This window comes from Polypterus senegalus, chromosome 5, assembly GCF_016835505.1.
Source record: "Polypterus senegalus isolate Bchr_013 chromosome 5, ASM1683550v1, whole genome shotgun sequence".
NCBI classification, from domain to species: Eukaryota; Metazoa; Chordata; class Cladistia; order Polypteriformes; family Polypteridae; genus Polypterus; species Polypterus senegalus.
This window is the reverse complement of record NC_053158.1, coordinates 3,403,796-3,424,313: the sequence shown is the minus strand read 5'-3', so window position 1 is coordinate 3,424,313 and position 20,518 is coordinate 3,403,796. Positions and strand designations below refer to the sequence as shown.

The following is a 20,518-nucleotide window of genomic DNA, read 5'->3' as shown; positions in this document are numbered from 1 at the left end:
TTGTATTTGTTTACTGTGAGTTTCACCCAGTGTTACTACTTCCAGCAAATTCATTTCTGATTTTTTTTGGCATATCCGTCGCAAATAAGATTTTTATTGATCACTGCTCTATAAACAACAGGAATACTTCGAATCTGACCCTTAACCTCCTTAGCTTTATGTTTTGCCCCAGGAAAAGATGCTGAATGTTTTCCAACAAGAAAAAATGTTATGATGTATAACAGTAATATGTAAATACCAAAGTCGACATAATCACAGTAGAAAAGGTCTGCCTGGTGTCCACTGCTGTACTGATGCAGATTTGCAGACATGTTTTGAGACAGTAACCCACGCATAGCCCCGTGTTACAATCGTGGCAACAGAAGCACGTTTCTTAGCACACTTATATTTTATCTATTGACTGATCTGCACAATTACATGTCTCATGTGTCCTTATAAGCTACCACAGTGCAAGGCGTAGTGACTTCTGCATTTCCCCTGACAGGAACATTGGCAGTTTCCACATTGTAAACAGTGCTTTTCCTTGCACTTTATTGCAATTATTTTGTCTTTATGTCACGTCTACTGTCACACTACAGTGAAGCTTTATGTGACCAAACTCATCAATCATTTTGCAGTGGTTTGATCACACACAGGTGGTATAGTGGTAGTGCTACTGCTTTTCAGTAAGGAGATTGTGGGTTCGCTTCCCGGGTCCTCCCTGTGTGGAGAGCGCTTTGAGTAGTGAGAAAAGCGCTATATAAATGTAATGAATTATTATTATTATTACAGTTTGTCATTACTATTGGTTGATTTGAGCGGTGGTTCCTTTTCATTTCCTTTTTAAACTACCTTTACATATTTCCGTTTGCCATTGTGTTTTTCGTTGGAGGCTCCAACCTCCCGCTCATGAATATTGAAGAGTTACCTTAGAATTACCATAAAGTAGCTGAAAGTATAGAAATATTATTATTACTATTTCTTTTTTTTTTTTTTTTTTTGTAGCATGATGTTACTTCATCTACTAGATGGCAGCAAAATGCTGCCTCAAGATTTATTTAACACTATAACGCATCTCATTACATATCCCACCTAGCCTGACATGGGCTTAAACTGTAACTATATAGAATTCCGAGCCTGAGGCATGCTCGGGATAGATAGATACTTTATTAATCCCAAGGGGAAATTCACATAATCCAGCAGCAGCATACTGATACAAAAAAACAATATTAAATTAAAACGTAATAAAAATGCATGTAAAAATAGACAATAACTTTGAATAATGTTAGCGTTTACCCCCCCCGGGTGGAATTGAAGAGTTGCATAGTTGTGGGGGAGGAACGATCTCCTCAGTCTGTCAGTGGAGCAGGACGGTGACAGCAGTCTGTCGCTAAAGCTGCTCTTCTGTTTGGAGATGACACTTTTCAGTGGATGCAGTGGATTCTTCATGATTAACAGGAGTTTGCTCAGTGCCCGTCGCTTTGCCACAGATGTTAAACTGTCCAGCTTCATTCCTACAATACAGCCTGCCATCCTCACCAGTTTGTCCAGGTGTGAGGCGTCCTTCTTCTTTATGCTGCCTCCCCAGCACACCACCGTGTAGAAGAGGGCCACCACAACCATCTGGTAGAACATCTGCAGCATCTTATTGCAGATGTTGAAGGACGCCAGTCTTCTAAGGAAGTATAGTCAGCTCTGACCTTTCTTACACAGAGCATCAGTATTGGCAGTCCAGTCCAGTTTATCATCCAGCTGCACTCCCAGGTATTTATAGGTCTGTACCTCTGTCTCCTCTGATGATCACGGGGTCCATGAGGGGCCTGGGCCTCCTAAAATCCACCACCAGTTCCTTGGTCTTGCTGGTGTTCAGGTGTAAGTGGTTTGAGTCGCACCATTTAACAAAGTCTTTGATTAACTTAGCACGATAGCAGTGTCGTCAGCGAACTTTTGCACATGGCAGGACTCTGAATTGTATTTGAAGTCTGATATATGTTGGCTGAACAGGTCCGGAGAAAGTCCAGTCCCCTGCGGCACTCCTGTGCTGCTGTCCACAATGTCAGACCTGCAGTTCACGAGACACACATACTGAGGTCTGTCTGTAAGATAGTCCACGATCCATGCCACCAGGTATGAATCTACTCCCATCTCTGTCAGCTTGTCCCTAAGGAGCAGAGGTTGGATGGTGTTGAAGGCGCTAGAGAAGTCCAGAAACATAATTCTTACAGCACCACTGCCTCTGTCCAAGTAGGAGAGGGATTGGTGTAGCATATAGATGATGGCATCCTCCACTCCCACTTTCTCCTGGTATGCGAACTGCAGAGGGTCGAGGGCGTGGCGGACCTGTGGCCTCCGGTGGTGAAACAGCAGCCGCTCCATGGTCTTCATCATATGCGACGTCAGAGCAACAGACCGGAAGTCATTCAGCTCACTAGGAAGTGATTCAGCTCACTAGGACGTGATACAGATGTTTTCCAAAGCCTCGGGACTCTCCCCTGCTCGAGGTTCAGGTTGAAGATGCGCTGTAGAGGACTCCCCAGTTCCAATGCACAGGCCTTCAGCAGTCGTGGCGATACTCCATCTGGACCCACTGCTTTCCTGGCATGAAGTCTCCTCAGCTCTCTGCTCACCTGGGCTGCTGTAATTGTGGGTGGGGATGTCTCTCCTATGCTGGTATCAGCAGAAGGATGGTTGGAGGATGCAGTACTCCGAGGTGAGAGTGGGTTAGGGTGGTCAAACCTGTTAAAGAAGTTGTTCATTTGGTTTGCTCTCTCCACGTCTCTCTCGATGGTTACACCCCGCTTCAAGCTGCAGCCAGTGATGATCTTCATCCCATCCCACACTTCCTTCATGCTGTTATTCTGCAATTTCTGATCCAGCTTTCTCCTGTACTGCTCCTTCAATTAAATGCAATTGAATTTAAAACCCCTTTTTGTAATTTTGTAAAACTTTTACTTCTCAATGTTTGTTTACTGAGCAAAAAGTGTTCGAAGTAGTTTTGTGTTCACTTATATTTCTTTATGCCAATCCATTTTATATTATTGTACACACTGCCTTTATGTACAGTATGATGTAGCAAAATATGTGATATATACTTGAGTGTACTGTATACTTAGTGCATAGAGCATATATACATATGCATGTATATTTATGCATTTATGTACAGTACAGGCCAAAAGTTTGGACACACCTTCTCATTCAATGTGTTTTCTTTATTTTCATGACCATTTACATTGATAGATTCTCACTGAAGGCATCAAAACTATGAATGGACAAATGTGGAGTTATGTACTTAACAGAAAAAAGGTGAAATAACTGAAAACATGTTATATTCTAGTTTTTTCAAAATAGCCACTCTTTGCTCTGATTACTTTTTTACTCTCTCTTGGCATTCTCTCGAACACCTGTGAAGTGAAAACCATTTCAGGTGGCTACCTGTGACTACTTGTTGAAGCTCATCGAGAGAATGCCAAGAGATTGTTAATTATTTCATATATGATTGTCCCCTAACATCAGAAGGGCCTGACTGAAAACGCTATGGAACGATATGGAAGCAGAAGACTATGAAAGGTCACACTCCATTTAGCTAAGGACAAAACCATAAGACTACGCAGGGATTAACAGAATTAGGAAAATGCTGCCTGATTTGACATCTGAGTTTGTGCTTTGACATGCATAGGGTTAGAATTTGACATAAAACCCATCCGACTTTGTGTCATTGATAGCATAAAGAGTTGAGAAATGTTTTCTTTTTTTCTTTTTGAGGGAGAGAAACAACTAAAGGACTTTTTCTGGTTGTGCAGAAATCGTTGGCATTCGCAGCAGAGTGTCAGTTAAAACACTTGGAAAATAGATTTCAGATCCAAACTTTAATATGCAAATATAGATGTACATACAAGTCTGTGTGGTCTACAATAAAAAGTTAAAGTAGAATTATTCTTAGTTCTCAAATTACACATAAAGGAAAATAACGTTGCAGAATCTTACACACATATTAAACGCAAAGTTACAATACTGAAATTGGTCACTAGATTATGACTAAAGGCACTATTGAGAAGCGTTTTACCGAGTTCATGAACTTACAGGTGTAACTATTATAACGTTATTAATAAATTAAATATTCTCAGTTAACAGTGCCTTATAAGAATTGCAGAGACAATTAGAGTTCTCAAAAATATAACATCATTACTTTCTGGTTCTTTACTCATTTAACTTTAACAAGGGAATACAGTAAGCACTATATCCCGCTTCGACTTTCGTGGCTTCACTCTATTGTGGATTTTATATATAAGCATATTTAAATATATATCCCAGATTTTTCGCTGGTTCACAAGTTTCTGTGGACAATGTTTTTTTTTACTTTTGGTACACGTTTCCTCAGTTGGTTTGCCCAGTTGATTTCATACAAGGGACGCTATTGGTGGATGGCTGAGAAGCTCCCCAATCAGAGCACGCGGTTAAGTTCATGGGTGCAAATTGGCTCCGCAACGGAGCGCAGAATTCAGTTCTGCTTTGCGTTAACCAGGAAATCTTGTCTCGCTCATTCAGCATCAACGTGTTTCGCTGTATAAACTTAACTGCTTGATGCCCACTCCGAGACTGTGAGCAACAAAGATTTGGCTGAGATGACCAAATCAGCGAGCAAGGAAGATAAGGAACAAGAGGACCCCGCAAAGGAAGAAGATGCCGGCCTAACTCTCGAGTGTCTCACGACCATTCTACGAATGGTAAAAGATTTCCAGATACCGGTTGAAGAATGGGATCTGCAAATGATTCGTTCTTTGAAATTTAGAAATGCTCTTAAAGTGTATAAAAACCTCCTTACACAAATGAAAAAGCAGTGGCAGCAACTGCCCATCACGATGTTCCTTACCCGCAAAACACCACCTAGTACGCCTTCAGTGGTGCTACACAGTCGCCAGAAGAGCTATAAAGCTGTCCTTTGTTAAAATTAAACTCATCATTATCGGACAAGTCGTCATGTCATTGTTGGTGAGTACCCATAACTAATTTTCTGCGTACTTAGTACATGTACGTACGTTTAGTGTAACTGTACACACATTTTACTTTATACAATTTTTCTTGCATTGTACGTTTTTATTGCTGGTGGCCTGTCTGTCGTAATGGCTGTAACATATTTGATATCGAAGACACTCGATATCTTTAAAATAATATTTAGGTTTTACTATATATAAACAATGTGTTTACATACATAATTGCAATGAATCTTACCTAATATCTAAAAGAATATAAAGGCCTTATGCTGTATAACTGTGCTGGAAATGTTTATAAGAGTGTGGGAGAGTTTATATGGGCTTAAAATATATACAAATAAATAATAGGGTTATTTACAGAGAAATCTACCTCACTTAACCAGGTTTCTGATAGGCCAATAACCTGATTTCTATAATCGGAATAAGGGCTTATGTGGCATTTTAGAAGCCAGGTTTCTGCGAATAATCAGATTATTAAAGTGTGTGTAAACATGCTAAATGCCCACAATCTGCCCTGGATAATGGATAATAAACTATATCTCAAAGCATGTATCTCAAGCTGATTCCATTAATATTATAGTGATTTCAGTTTAATGTAATGATTTCCACAGTCCTCAGATCTAAATCCAAAAAACAAGATTTGTTTGTGGCAAATAAACCTTCAGAAATTGAGTGGTCCTGTCTAGATAGCACAGACCACAATCCCTAAGGAATGTCTCCAAAACCTTTTTGAATCCAAGCCTTGAAGAATTCTGGCCTTTCTGGAGGCAAAGCGAGTCCTTTTTGCACTTGTAGGCTTAAATACACTACACAGAACTAAGATATAAATTTAGATAAAGAGTATATCACTATGCAACAAAATATAGGTTTTTTTATACATGTACTGTATATATTTGTTTGTCTGTGTGTGTTTGTTTGTATATATACAGTACAGCACAGTATGTATACAGTGTGTGTGTGTACATACTTATATATAAATTTTATATCACCATATTCATCTTTTGATTTAATCTTTCAAGACCAGAATGTTATGCAGTGTGATAAAAACACAGACCAGACATCATTAAAAGGTTTTGGGCAGCCACCCGTATAATTTCCCTGGCTGCAAAAAGGTTTTGAAATTGACAGAGATGTTCAAAACAGAACTGATTCCTTGGTGGTAAAATGGCGGCTTTAAAGGCTCATATAGGAAGTGACGTCATCGAGGAGGCAGGATAAAGAAGTGACATCATCTGGACTGGAAGTGGTATCATCGAAGGGTCAGACTCGGAAGTGACGTCTTCTGAGGTAACAGAACCTGGCAGAATTTCTTGGGAAAGGTCTTCGGGGAACTGAGAAAGACAGTTAGTGCACCCTGCCGCCCCTGGTCAGATGTGGTATTACCATTACTTAAGCCCTTCAACTGCCTCCTACTCGCACATGTGTGACAGCAGCTATGGAATTCTGGTGTCTGTGGAATAAAGATATGATATTAATGAATTACAAACTGTTTGATCTGCAGTATATTCTGTACTAGTACAAATATGATTGAACTAAATTAGTTATTGATTAATTATAATGAACACTTTAATAATCCATAGTAATTAAAATTTGTTATTTTTGTTACAGCTATGCAATAATAATGTGGGAGGTCCTGTCACGAAAGATTCCTTTTGAAGGTAATTATTTTAAAACAGATTTATTAATCATTAAAATATCTGTAAAATATTTTTTATTATAATTATGAACATATTTAATTTTTCATGCTATATATTAAAACCCATCAGAATTCCTTTTCTCATTTTGTAAATTACTAGCTGTCCTCTGCGGCTCTGCCTGCATAGTAATGAAACAGGACAAACTTTAAAAATCAGTAAACAAACAGGTGTCACTAGCTAAGCAGAGGCAAGTTATACTCCAAAACGTGGTTAGAGGTTTACCGATTCAACGAGCCTGGCGTGCTGTCCTCTCCTGACAGATTACGAGAATAAATCGCTCCTGCAAGCAAACTATGATACGTGTGTATATATATATATATATATATATATATGCGTAATGACAGAAGTCAATGCCAGAATGTTCAAGCAAATTATAGAAAAAATCCAATCTAAATCTGTTAAGTAGTTCTCTCGTAAAAGTAGACAGACAGACAGACAGATGTTATATTTTATAGAGATATAGATATAGATATATATATATATATATATATATATATATATATATATATATATATATATAATTAAATAGTCAGGATCATCATAACATGAACTTGTGGCAGCAGACCCATGTTACTGTCTTGCATCATGTCCATTTTAAATCCAGATAACAGCAGCAACAACTTTTATTTCTATAGCACATTTCATTCACAGGATGGAGCTCAAAGTGCTTTACACAATGTCAAGTATTTAGTCTTGCACATATTGTTTGTTTTTTTTTTTTTCAAAACTCAAACTACTTTTTTTAGGCAATTAGCACACAAGAATGACCCCGACCAAAGGGTGTGCGTCATTCTAGTTGCACGTCTCTCCAAATTTTCCCAGAACTATAAGAAATCATATGAAATCATGTTTATACAAATATCTATGACACTTGTGAGGTGAAGTCTCTCCTCCACTTTGATTCATACCATATAAGGGGTCTGAATACTTTCTGAAGGCATTGCATCACATTTTTTACCAAGTAGGTCACAGATTGTAACCTCGTAATCATCTGGACTAAAGAGCAGAGAGTGGATTTAAAGGTCTTACGTGCTTCTGAAAGAATGAACTGTGTGGTATGTGCTAGTTGGATCTCATCAGACTGTTGGTGGTATGAAGATATTGTAAGTGTTCTCATTTGAAGGGATGTTTATTGACATATTTGTACAAGAACTAGCATTTCCATAAATGTCCATTGCTATCAGTCTGAGCAAGAATCGTGATTTAATTTTCTCTGCACATCTGGATGTATGGTATATCCTTCACACAGTGACTTTGTCTATCCAGCAGGGCGCGCTAGCTCCCTTGTTGGGATAAGTTCTTTTGTAATTGCGGCAAGTTACATAACCAGAAACTATACAGATATAATATTAAAAGGTGATACCCCTCCCTTAGTGATATGGTGGGAAGAAATCACACAGGAGAAATAACTTGGCTTTCTTCAATGGCGATTTACGTGGCATAACAGACGAGGATGCCATGACAAGACTATTACCGAAGTGGGAGCTCGATGTATACAGTCTACCATTTTCGTTGTTGCGCTGGAAGGATTTTCAGGATCAGATGACGTTATCTCCCGTCCATCTGTCGGCTTCAAAGGTGTGCCAGGCAATGTTCCAAGGCTTTATACTCTTTCTCCATGTGCAGGCCCCCACTTAAGTGAATAATACAATTCCAAACAAGGCAAAGAGAGGATACAATTTCATGCTGATTCTAACACACAGAAATAGTGTATGCTGCCCATTTGGAGTTGTTCTTAACTTGTCTTGATTTAAAATGCTTGCCTAACAGTTCAAAATGATGAGCTCCTGTGTGCTAAATCTGGCTTTGTGATAACAGTACATGTGAGAAGAAGCAGATTTATAAAATATTTTTTGTACAGAGCACAGTGACATATTAGACATATAAGCTTATTACACTTGGTCATTTACGTTTATTTAAATTTTTGCACAATTGTTCATATGTTTTATCTTATGCACAGTGCTAAAACATGACTTGTTAAGGATGGCCAAGCAATGAGAATAAACCATTAGCCTAATGATTTATAGTCTTACAAATTACTTCTTTGTCAAGGTTTAAAAGCATTTATTTCTGTAAGGTAGCAGTGCATGCATAGAAATATTAGCCTGTCAGAAGTCATGCAACTGGAGCAAAAACTACAATGGTCCCGAAGGGCAGATGGCAAAAAATTGAAACAAGTGCCACACACAAAATAAGAGGTAATGCACATGATTTAAACAAGCACTGTGCACAATTTTAACAAGTACTATGTGCAAAATAAGAGATGACACACACAAACGAGACGCAAAGCCCGCCACATGTGAGGGGCCAGTAAGTTCAAACAAGGTGCCGCACACAAAATTGAGTGTATGGAAAAGATAGGAAAGAATTTAAAACAAAAAAATACTGCTGGTTGGTGGAAAGAACTGTAAGTTACTCCCAAATAACCGTTATGACAACTGGTATATACAGTATATAGCTTTCTGTAATTGAATTATACTATATATAGTGATCAGAGGAGTTTGCATGTTCTCCCGTGTCTGCGTGGGTTTCCTCCGGTATTCGGTTTCCTCCCACAATCCAAAGACATGCAGGTTAGGTGGATTGGCGATTCTAAATTGGCCCTAGTGTGCTTGGTGTGTGGGTGTGTTTGTGTGTGTCCTGTGGTGGGTTGGCACCCTGCTCAGGATTGGTTCCTGCCTTGTGCTCTATGTTGGCTGGGATTGGCTCCAGCAGACCCCGTGACCCTGTGTTCGGATTCAGCGGGTTAGAAAATGGATGGATGGATGGATAGTGATCAGAGTATATGTCAGCAAAGGAAAGTACCTCTTTCCAAATTTGCTTTCAGCTCCAAGGCAGCAAATCTAGCTCGATCAAAGAAAACCTAAAGATCACAATCTTCTGTTACCTTACGTGCATGCACATCGAGATAATTTAACACTATTGTAGGCAATGCTTTCTGTATTCACTAATCTATTTCTGAGGGTAAGGAGGAGCTGAAGCCATTGACTGAACGCTAACAAACAGACGGAAACCTGATTACTTATGCTGGGCTAATCTGGAGTCACAATGCATGTTTTTCAGAGGACTTCCATTGTAAGTTTTATCAAATTTGAACCCCCATAAGTCAGCCACACTCCACCCTCTCGCCACATTTGAGTGAATACGCACACAATGAATATTTTGCCTTCAGTAGCAGGGTTACGTCCACTTTTACTTCTTTGACATACTTATTTATTCAGCCATTTCACATTTATATAATAAAAAGGCAAGAGAAGGATCTTGTCCAGTATAGACACTTACATTTTTGGAATTATGATGTTGGAATTTAGTCTAAAATTTTTTTTAATATTTTCAGTCAAAACCTAAAAAGGGATTTGACCCCTCCATGCTTATTATATATAGAAATGGTTTAACAGATGGAGGGAGGTCACTGACATTTTCCCCCCCTCATCTGTTTTTTTCATTAGTTTTGCATTTGGCTACAGTTAGTGTCATTACTGGTAGCATGTGGCCATACCTGGACCCGGCAGAGGTGGCACAGGTAGTCCAACTTCTCCAGGATGGTAGACACATTGCCAGAAGGTTTGCTGTGTCTCCCAGCACAGTCTCAAGGGCATGGAGGAGATTCCAGGAGACGGGCAGTTATTCTAGGAGAACTGGACAGGGCCCCTCTTAGAAGGTCCTTAACCCATCAGCAGGACCCACCGGTATCTGCTCCTTTGGGCAAGGAGGAACAGGTTGAGCACTGCCAGAGCCTACAAAACGACCTCCAGCAGGCAGGCCACTGGTGTTAATGTCTCTGACCAAACAATCAGAAACAGACTTCATGAGAGTAGCCTAAGGGCCCGATGTCCTCTAGTGGGCACCGTGGAGCTCGATTGGTATTGGCCATAGAATACAAGAATTGACAGGTCCACCACTGGCGCCCTGTGCTTTTCACAAATGTGACAGACGTAAAAGGGTCTGGAGAAGCCGTGGAGAACATTATGCTGCTTGTAACATCGTTCAGCATGGCCGGTTTGGTGATGGGTCAGTGATGGGATATCTGGGGAGGCATATCCATGGAGGGACGCACAGACCTCTACAGGCTAGACAACGGCACCTTGACTGCCATTAGTTATCTGGATGAAATCCTTGGAGCCATTGTTAGACCCTATGCTGGTGCAGTGGCTCCTGGGTTCCTCCTGGTGCACGACAATACCCAGCCTCATGTGGTGAGAGGATGCAGACAGTTTCTGGAGGATGAAGGAATTAATACCATTGACTGCCCCCCAAACTCACTCGCCTGACCTAAATCTAATAGAACACCTCTGGGACATTAGGTTTCGCCAGGTTGCACTTCAGATTTTCCATGAGCTCAGTGATGCCCTGGTCCTGATTTGAGAGGAGATCCCTCAGGACACCATCCGTTGCCTCATTAGGACGTTGTCAGGCAGGCATACAAGCACGTGGGGTGCCATACAAACTACTGAGTACGATTTGGAGTTGCTGCAATGACATTTCTGCCAAATGGACTCACCTGCCTGTCTGCCAGATCATTTTTTCCATTTGATTTTCGGGGTGTCTTTGAATTCAGCCCTCTGTAGGTTGATCATTTTCATTTCCATCAAACGATGTGGCATCCTTTCGATCCTAACATATTACCACTTCAGTCCATATCAGTATAGATATCCAGCAGGATTTTTTCCCGCATTGAGATCTGATGTGTTGTCAGTTTTCCTTTAATTTTTTGAGCAGTTTTTTTTTTAATCAACAAGCGAGCATTTGTGGGTTGTCAAACATAACATACGATAATTGCACTTTAATTCACGGTTGGGAACTATCTGCCTGCTTGAGACTGCACACTTTCTGACAAGATTATGCATGGGGAAGTATTATTAATGGTTATTAAAATGTTCTGATGCTTCTGCGACTACACTGCCATTATATTATTTTAGAGTTTACAAACACACAAATGATCTTTGTATGCAAGACGAGTGAATAACTAAATATGTGAATAAGCGAGACCAGTAGGCAAATCACCATGTCGGCAGGCAGCATTATTAATAAGGTGTGTGCACGTTCGCTTAAATCCATCCATCCATCCATCCATTATCCAACCCACTACATCCTAACTGCAGGGTCACGGGGTCTGCGGGAGCCAATCCCAGCCAACACAGGGCGAAAGGCAGGAAACAAACCCTGGGCAGGGCGCCAGCCCACCGCAGGGCACACACTAGGGACAATTTAGAATCGCCAGTGCACCTAACCTGCATGTCTTTGGACTGTGGGAGGAAACTCACGCAGACACAGAGAGAACATGCAAACTCCATGCAGGGAGGACCCGGGAAGTGAACCCGGATCTCAAAACTGCGAGGCAGCAGAGCTACGCACTGCGTCACCATGCCGCCCTTCACATAAATCTTGTGTTGGAATTTGGTAAAATACAGATAGTTGGACTCCACTCAAAGACACGCTTATCAAGTTTAAATTAGCCAGCACAGGTGATCATTGTTGTGTATGCGTGGTGGCATTTAGTCCAGTGCTTCTTTATGCCTTACTTTGGCTGCTTCCCACTCTCAGAGTAACAGACACACATACCTACATTTATATTAATTGATCTTAATTTTTCGATCGTAAAACAGGAATCTTAATGTACATAATTGTGCTAGTATACTAGCACGCTATATAAAAAAGGACAGATTTTATAGTTTTACTTTTGTTAAACTAGAATGGTATCTACGTTATTTCAAATGAAAATGAATTAGAATGCAGGCTCGCAGCTCACTCGGAAATTATTGAAAGTTCTGTCATTTTGAAATCCATCCTACCTTTTCTGTACATTCGGCTCCGATTTTGTGTGCAACACTTGCCTGACCTTGTTCACTCTCGTTTTTTTCTGTGTGTGGCGCTTGTTTGAATTTAAAACTTCACTCTGGTTTCATTCCATCTGAACTAGTTTGGTGCTGAGGTGTCACCCGTTGCATGGCTGCACTCGCGGGTTCTAACCTGGCGTACTGAGTTAGTTTGTCATGTGGTGGGTGTGGCAATGCTCTGTATCAGCACGTGCTCCTAACCTAAGTTACATCCATGAACATTACAAGGTAAATACAATTAAATAATACAATATACAATGCATAAATACAATGTTCCAAACGCCAAATAACACCATCACATCATTATATACTGCAGTAGTGAAAAATATATTGCACAAAACACAAATATAAAGGATATTGAAAAGTAGAGTTGAATTCCCACCCAGTAATATATCAAGTAAGTTCTTGTAAAACAAACATAATTGAGATTGGATGGAGGAGATTAGACATCAGGAATAGACGGATTGATCAGAGACTACGTTTAACCAGACTGCAATAGGACAGAAATTGTTTCTATGTCTAGTAACTCTGCCTTTAGTGACTGCTAACATTTTCTCAATGGTAATAACTGAAAGAGATGAATGCCCAGCTGATTTGTCTTTGATTCTAATTCTGGTTCCTTTCCTGAACCGTGGTGTATACAGGACGTAAATGGAGTCCAGTTTCAGGCCTTCAGTCTTTTCTGCTGTCTGAATAACATGCTGCAGTTTATGTTTGGGGTATGTAGATGCATGACCATACTGGATTGTTATGGAGAAAGTGAGGATTGTTTAAATAACATCTCGATAAAACTGTACCATCACTGACTGGGGCATATACAGTACATACATGGGGCATCACAAACAGCCTTAGTCAGGTTAATTAGAGTTGGTTATTTTTACAAAGTGAAACAAACCATCCAAACAAATCTTCCTTTGTTCCTGTAAAAGCTATGCATCTGTGTGTATGTGGTGTAATGGATTAAATATTTTATTGTTCAGATTAGCGATGATCTGGAGATTGGTGATTATAACATTGTTTCTTCCTATTGCAGAAGCAACAAACCCTATGCAAATCATGTTCAGCGTTTTGAAAGGAAATCGTCCGGATATCAACTTGGAGACGTTACCTTTTGATATCCCCAGCAGAGACATACTAATTGATTTAATGACAAGTGGATGGGCCAAAAATCCAGATGACCGACCTTCATTTATAAGTAGGTTTTTCGACTTGAATTTTTAATACCTCCTTCATTTATTAAAATGTTACAACTCTCACTCAGAACTATTACATTTCAACCTGTCAATAGCCGAATTAGTATTGTTGTGGCGAAATCTCGGAGCAAAGGTCACACCAAAAGGATTTCACCTGAAATGAAGGCTATTAGTATTCAGAGATAGGCAAACAGAGTTTATAGCTTTATTGCAATAAAACAATAACACAGACTCAACCCAATTTGGCCAAATCGGACTGAGCCCCGAACAGTTCAAAAATCACAGTTTATATAATCATTTCTTATCATTCTGACCTCGCTCAAAACAGCTCCTTCGCTGTTCCCGTCTGACTCCCTCCTGCACCTGGCTAGCTGTCTTCTCTTCATGGGAACCATTATTATCTCCTGACTTCCTTCTGCAGCTGGCCACCAGTATTTTTACTGTCTATTGTTCATCTTTATTTTCTCTGCTTTGCTTATTTTTTGATTGGCCTTGGGCGAGCAGATGTTCTTTCTATTCCATTATTGAGCTTTCCCAATCTTTTCATTTCCCTTCCTTGGCCTTCTAGCTAGTTTATTTGGTGGCCAAAGCTAAGCTTTAATTAAAAAGAAATATGGCATGTGCCTTTATTTAACCATTTGCTTTGGCAGGCCTGCCTTGCATAAATTTCTGCACTAAGGTTAATGCTTATATATTTCTCTGTATTTATTTATGCTAATACATGAATATACTAAGTTTATTTCCCATATATTACATCATCTTGACCTCGCTTGAAACAATGCCTTTGCTGTCCATTCTGACACACTACTCCAGCGGGCTTTTCACGTGCCTACCATGACCATTTTTCTGCATTTTGTCATTGGTGTCATTCCTTGCTTTCTGGCCTTCAAACAACAGGTGTTCTTATTCCCCCTTCTTTTGTCCTTAGGTAGTTTCTGTACGTCATTCTCTTTCTGTTCTGTCCATCCGGTTTTCCAATATTGGTAATTTTGCTTCAAGCTTAACTAGAAAATGCAATATGACTAATGTCTTTTATTTAACTATTTGCATGACATATCACATTTGCTTGACATGTCTAATTTATGCTAAAGCTAATGCTTCAGAAGCTGTTAATTACTTTTATGCTAATACATAGATTTTTTTATTTTCCATAGTATCCCTTAGTCACTTAATAGATGCTGTCACGCACATCATATGAAAGATAAGCAGATTCACATAATTTACAAAATCATCTTCAGTTAGTTCTTTTGTCCATGTGAGAGTTGTTGTTGAAACAAGCCGAACAGAGCAGAGCAGGCTTTCCTTTGCAGGACTACAGGGTTCAGCTAAGACATGTAACCCTCAAGCACACCCTTGACATGTTCCAGGATATCTTCACAGTTTGTTGTGCTCTTTTTACATCTCCTAAAACTATATAGCACTCGAGCACCTCCTGATTTGATGCTTACGCCAGCTCAAATGCCACTTCGATAATCTAACATCTTCTGGGTCCTATGCATGTAACAGCCTTTGACAGAGGCTCTGTGTTATCTCTTTGCGTCTTTTTTCACTAGTTATAAATTTTTATTAATTTTAGGATACATCTGATAGGACATCTGGCTTGTCACTGAAAGTATTTACCACAAATTGTATTAATGGATTTTAAATTTAGAAATGATCTACTACTGTCATTGTAAATCTGTGCACTGGCAAGTCCCATCTGCCTTACGAACAAGCTGTGAACTTTGGACAAGTCACATTGAAGAGGATCTGATGGCTGTCTTATGTCTGCAATACCTGGAACGTAAGAGGCATTAGGAAAGTAAATGTGGGGTTTATTTGATTTTTACATAATCGGCTCCTAACACTTTGATCCCTGACACATAAGTAGCTTCATTTCACCTTTAAAACAGGAGATGTTCAACTGAAGAAAGGCAGACCAGATGAAGACCTGGAGTGAGAATAAAAGTAAAGTGAAAAGGATTCAGAACTGCCCTGCCTTCCATTATAATAGACATTGTTCAAGCACTATCAGATAAAATGGGATGAACTTTCTGCTTTCACAGCAAGTCAAGGCACGTTGGGGTACTGCGGCTTTTTGTGCATTATGGAATGTTCAAGCACTTTATTGTCATTGTGTAACACAACAAAATGACTTTTTGTGACACCCCCAAGGTTCATTTAAAGAAAAGTCAAATAATTCCAAATATGTCATATACAATGTTAAGTGATCAAGTAACCAGAGCAAATTATTATTGCTCAAAGTACAGCAGCATAAATTGCTATTGCACCTGTTAATGAATAGTACATTACATATTCTATATTGTAATTCATTAGTATATTGCACATTACCATTATAGCTTATTGCACATATTCAATTAAAAATGATCCCAGACTGAGGAGATTCAGAGTTCAGAAAGTTTATTGCAGATGGGGAAAAAGCTATTTTTTAGTCTGTTTGTGTGTCTGTGAATTGACCTAAAGCGTCTTCCTGAGCTCAAACAAAGAATTTCCAGGACGAGTTTTCTCCTTGAGAATGTTTTTGGCTCTTCTCACACAGCGAGTCTTATACAAGAGTTCGAGTGATGGCAGTTCGGTCCCAATAATGGCCTCTGCTGTTTTTACAACCCACTGCAGGGCTTCTTTAGCAGACTTGGTGCAGCTGCTGTACCTTCAGGCCATCATGCAGTTAGTTAAGATGCTCTCTCTCTATAATGTAGTGCATCTATAGAAATTAACCAGCAGCTTCTGGGGGAGGTCAGCTCTCCTTAGCTTCCTGAGAAAATCAAGGCGTTGTTGTGCTTTGTCTATTCCAGCCCAGGACAGGTCCTCTGAGATGGAGTGCTGGACGAAACCTTAGATAGCTTGACACTGTTTGAGTGCTGGATGGATTTTATCTGATCTAAGCAAAGAGACCTGATGTATTTTAAAAAAAAAAAAAAAAAAGTCAGCAGTGGACTGGTCATCTGTGTGAATGTACTGTATTGAGGATTACTTGTGTTCTACTCTGTGTATTGTGTTGTATTGACTCCCTTTTTCTTTTTGACACCCACTGCACACCCAGCCTACCTGGAAAGGGGTCTCTCTTTGAACTGCCTTTCCCAAGGTTTCTTCCATTTTTTCCTGCAAGGGTTTTTTTGGGAGTTTTTCCTTGTCTTCTTAAAAAGTCAAGGCTAGGGGGCTGTCAGCCTGTTAAAGCCCATTGCAACGCTTCTTGTGTGATTTTGGGCTATACAGAAATAAATTGTATTGTATGTGGAACTGCGTAAATGGGAGCATATTACAATTGAAAATCTATTTTTTAATCCAGACTGAAGTATTGGCTGTAGGAATTAATCCTTATTATTTGCCTACAGGGATAAGTTATATCATTCTTATTAATTAATGTTTGTATCCCTCCCTCTGCAAATGTGGAATTAGTAACAGATTTGACTCGCCCTGTTACCAACACTCAAATGATGAATTATTCTGATCCTGCAGTTATAATATGTGGTGACTTCATCCATACAACTTTAGAAGGAACAATGAGAAACTTTCCTCAATATGTGTCATACTGTATTCATGGAAACAAACAGCTGGACCTGCTCAATTCAAATGTTAAAGGTGCCTTTAAATGTAACCCTGTGGAATCATTGGGCAGATCTAACCACAATCTGATCCATCTTACCTTTACCTACAGGCCTATTCTTAGAAAGCTACAGCCAGGATAGTGAACAAGTGGGTCCTGGATGATAAAGTGGCTCTGAATGGCCATTTTCAAAGGACAGACTGAGAAATCAAGTGTGGGTAACATGGGGATGATATTAAGGTACTCAGTCACTAGAATACAGATCACATTAATTTCTGTGTTGACACACTTATACCCCCAAAAACAGTGTGCAGCTTTTCAACAACAAGGTATTGATTACTAAAAGGCTAAAAAGTCTTCTGAATGAGAGAACTTTAATATATGGTGACAAACAGACTCAGACGACTGTATAAAGCGTGCTCAGTAAAAAGCTTTAGAAAACAAACTCACTCAGGACAACATGACAGATGTTTGAAATGGTCTGAGCATAATTACTAGACTCAAGCAATCCTAGACAAACATGCTGGAAGAAAATGTGGACAAAGGCCCTGAACCCGTTTTTTTAACATTTTCACTGTGAGAATTATGATTTTATATTTTTCCAGTGCCTTCACTATATCCAGCCATCCCTATTAAGGGGTAAGCTCAAGCGTATGCAATTGGATGATCCTATGGAGTCCTGGATAATGGATCATTTGTCTGGCATATCACAGTTTGTGAGGCTCATGGACTGTGTCTCTAATTTGGATGTGAGCAACCTTGGAGCTCCACAAGGAACAGGCCTGTCACCTTTTCTGTTTTCCCTGTACACCTCAGTATAGCAGTCAAGTCATACTATTTGCAGAAATTCTCAGATACTGCTGCACTGATGAAGTGCATTGACAAGGGGAAGAGATGGAGTATAGGGATCAGGTGGAGACTTTTGTTTCAGTGCAAAGACAGTTGTCTTCAACATAACATCAGCAAACTAAGGAACTGGCTATTCACTTTTGCTACATGAAAGAGCCTCTACTCCCAGTCACTATTCAGGGAGTATCCATCCATCCATCCATTGTCCAACCCACTATATCTTAACTACAGGGTCATGGGGGTCTGCTGGAGCCAATCCCAGCCAACACAGGGCACAAGGTAGGAAACAAACCCTGGGCAGGGCGCCAGCCCACCGCAGGACACACACACCAAAGCACACACTAGGGCCAATTTAGAATCACCAATGTCATGCATGTCTTTGGACTGTGGGAGGAAACCGGAGCACCCGAAGGAAACCCATGCAGACATGGGGAGAACATGCAAACTCCATGCAGGGAGGACCCAGGAAGCAAACCCAGGTCTCCTTACTGCGAGGCATTCAGGGAGTGTATATGGAGGTTATACACTGCTATAGTTATTTGGGGGTCCACATCAATGACAAGTTGTGCTCATGTAGTAACACAGAGGTGCTTGAGAAGAAAGGGAAGAGCAGACTGTTGTTTTAGGAGACTGTGTTCGCTTAATGTGGGCAGTGACATCATTTAGAAGTTCTATAACTCTTTGATAGTCAGTCTGTGCTGTGCTGGGGCAAAAACATCACTTTTAAGAGGAGCCCACTTAAGCAACAAGATCATTAAGAAGGCAAGCTCAGTTATGGGACCCACTCTCATCCCATCAGAGTTTAGAAGTGGAGGAGAGAATAAATATAAAAGCTATGGCCATTATGTAAAATGCTGCACATCTTGTCTATGGTACACTAGTATTAAGTGCTATTGCTAACAGGGGTCCTCCATACCTATGACAATATCCCATTATATTGCTTCACTGTGACTTTTGTCCTGATTTTAGTTAAATCAGAAGTTTTCTTCTGTTTTGTAATTGATGTGTGAATATGAGGTGGGCTGTTGTTGTTTATAAAATTTCTTGACCTTGTTTATAAAATTTCTTGACCTTCTGATAAATGCTAATTTCTTCCTTGGAAGTGTCTGTCTGTCATATAGTGTCTTTCACATCTGTCTACCTGTCTGTCTGTCTGTCATATAGTGTCTTTACCATCTGTCTACATGTCTCTGTGTCATATAGTGTCTTTTTCTGCACTGATACTTGTAGTCCTTCACTAAGCTTTTGATGGAGACATGAACTGAGATCCCCAAAAGAAGTTCTTCAAGGTTATGCCTGATCCGGTTCTTGGAAACTCAGCAATGCATTAAATATTAATTACTTTCATCTTAATGAAGAGTAAATATCTTAACCTAAGTCTTTAGATTATATTGAATAGAATAATTGGATAAAAAACAGGAATATGTCAAGAATTTAAATACAAAAAAAAAACAACTATTCATCTTTTCCCACTTCTTTGTGGAGTTGATGTGCTTGATCAACCTTCTCCATACAGCTCGGTCCTTCACCTCCTCCCTAATCAGATCCTTTTTCTTCAAATGAAGCTTGTTAAGCAAGATACTCCAACAGTGCCATCCACCTCTACAAAATTGTCAGTGAAGAACTACTCATCCGTCACGCTCAATATGTTAAGGACAACACATCCCCAATTTGTGGAACATTCTTCTTCCCCTTCTCAGTTTATAAATTGTTTATGTCATGAAACCTCCGAAAGGTTATTTCCAAGTTAGCACAAGCCAGTTTTAGTCCATCTGGGAATATCTCATTCATTAATCACCTTCAAAGTTAAACCCAAATCTGCATATCTTGAATTAAATTTGAATTCAATTAGTATTTATTAGGTATTGGTTGCCTTAAAGATTTTTTTTTTTAATATCTTTGAGAATTTCACTTTCGCTCATGTAAGGGGTAGAGAAGTTTTTTTCCCCCCCTGTAACTATGAATGTAAATTAAAACCAAATAGTCTCCAACCCTGAATTGGGTTAAGCATTTTTGAAGATATTATGTATTTTAGTAAATGTATTGTTTTTGCCTTATATAACATTTCAACTTGGACAATTTCCATAAGTTAACAAAAGATCTCTTTTTAAAACTTAGTTTCTTTTGTATTTTTAAAGAGTGTGTTATTGAACTGGAGCCCATGATTAGACGATTTGATGAGATTGAAGTCCTAGAAGCTGTGCTGCAAGTAAAGAAATCTAAAGTGAGTACATTAATACTCTTGGAGAAAGTGGTCTTCCTTTATTTAATTATTTGCTGCTTCATCAGCATGGACTGTACAACTGGAAAACTACACAGAGCGTAGCTGGAGAATTTAAAAGGCTCCGTCAACTTCATAGCACATTTAAGCTAATCATAAAGTAAAAACACGAGCCATCTAGTGTGACGATATGGTCAATAAGGC

General features: G+C 39.6%; 1 protein-coding gene across 1 annotated transcript in view; it reads left to right on the top strand.

Moving 5' to 3' along the window:
- Window positions 1-20,518, top strand: part of ripk2 (receptor-interacting serine-threonine kinase 2) — an 86,312-nt gene that overhangs the window by 32,387 nt on the left and 33,407 nt on the right. The window contains exons 5-7 of the mRNA XM_039754291.1: window positions 6,579-6,628; window positions 13,538-13,699; window positions 20,232-20,317. Of these exons, the coding sequence (XP_039610225.1) occupies window positions 6,579-6,628; window positions 13,538-13,699; window positions 20,232-20,317 (298 nt within the window). The remainder of the gene's footprint in view (window positions 1-6,578; window positions 6,629-13,537; window positions 13,700-20,231; window positions 20,318-20,518) is intronic.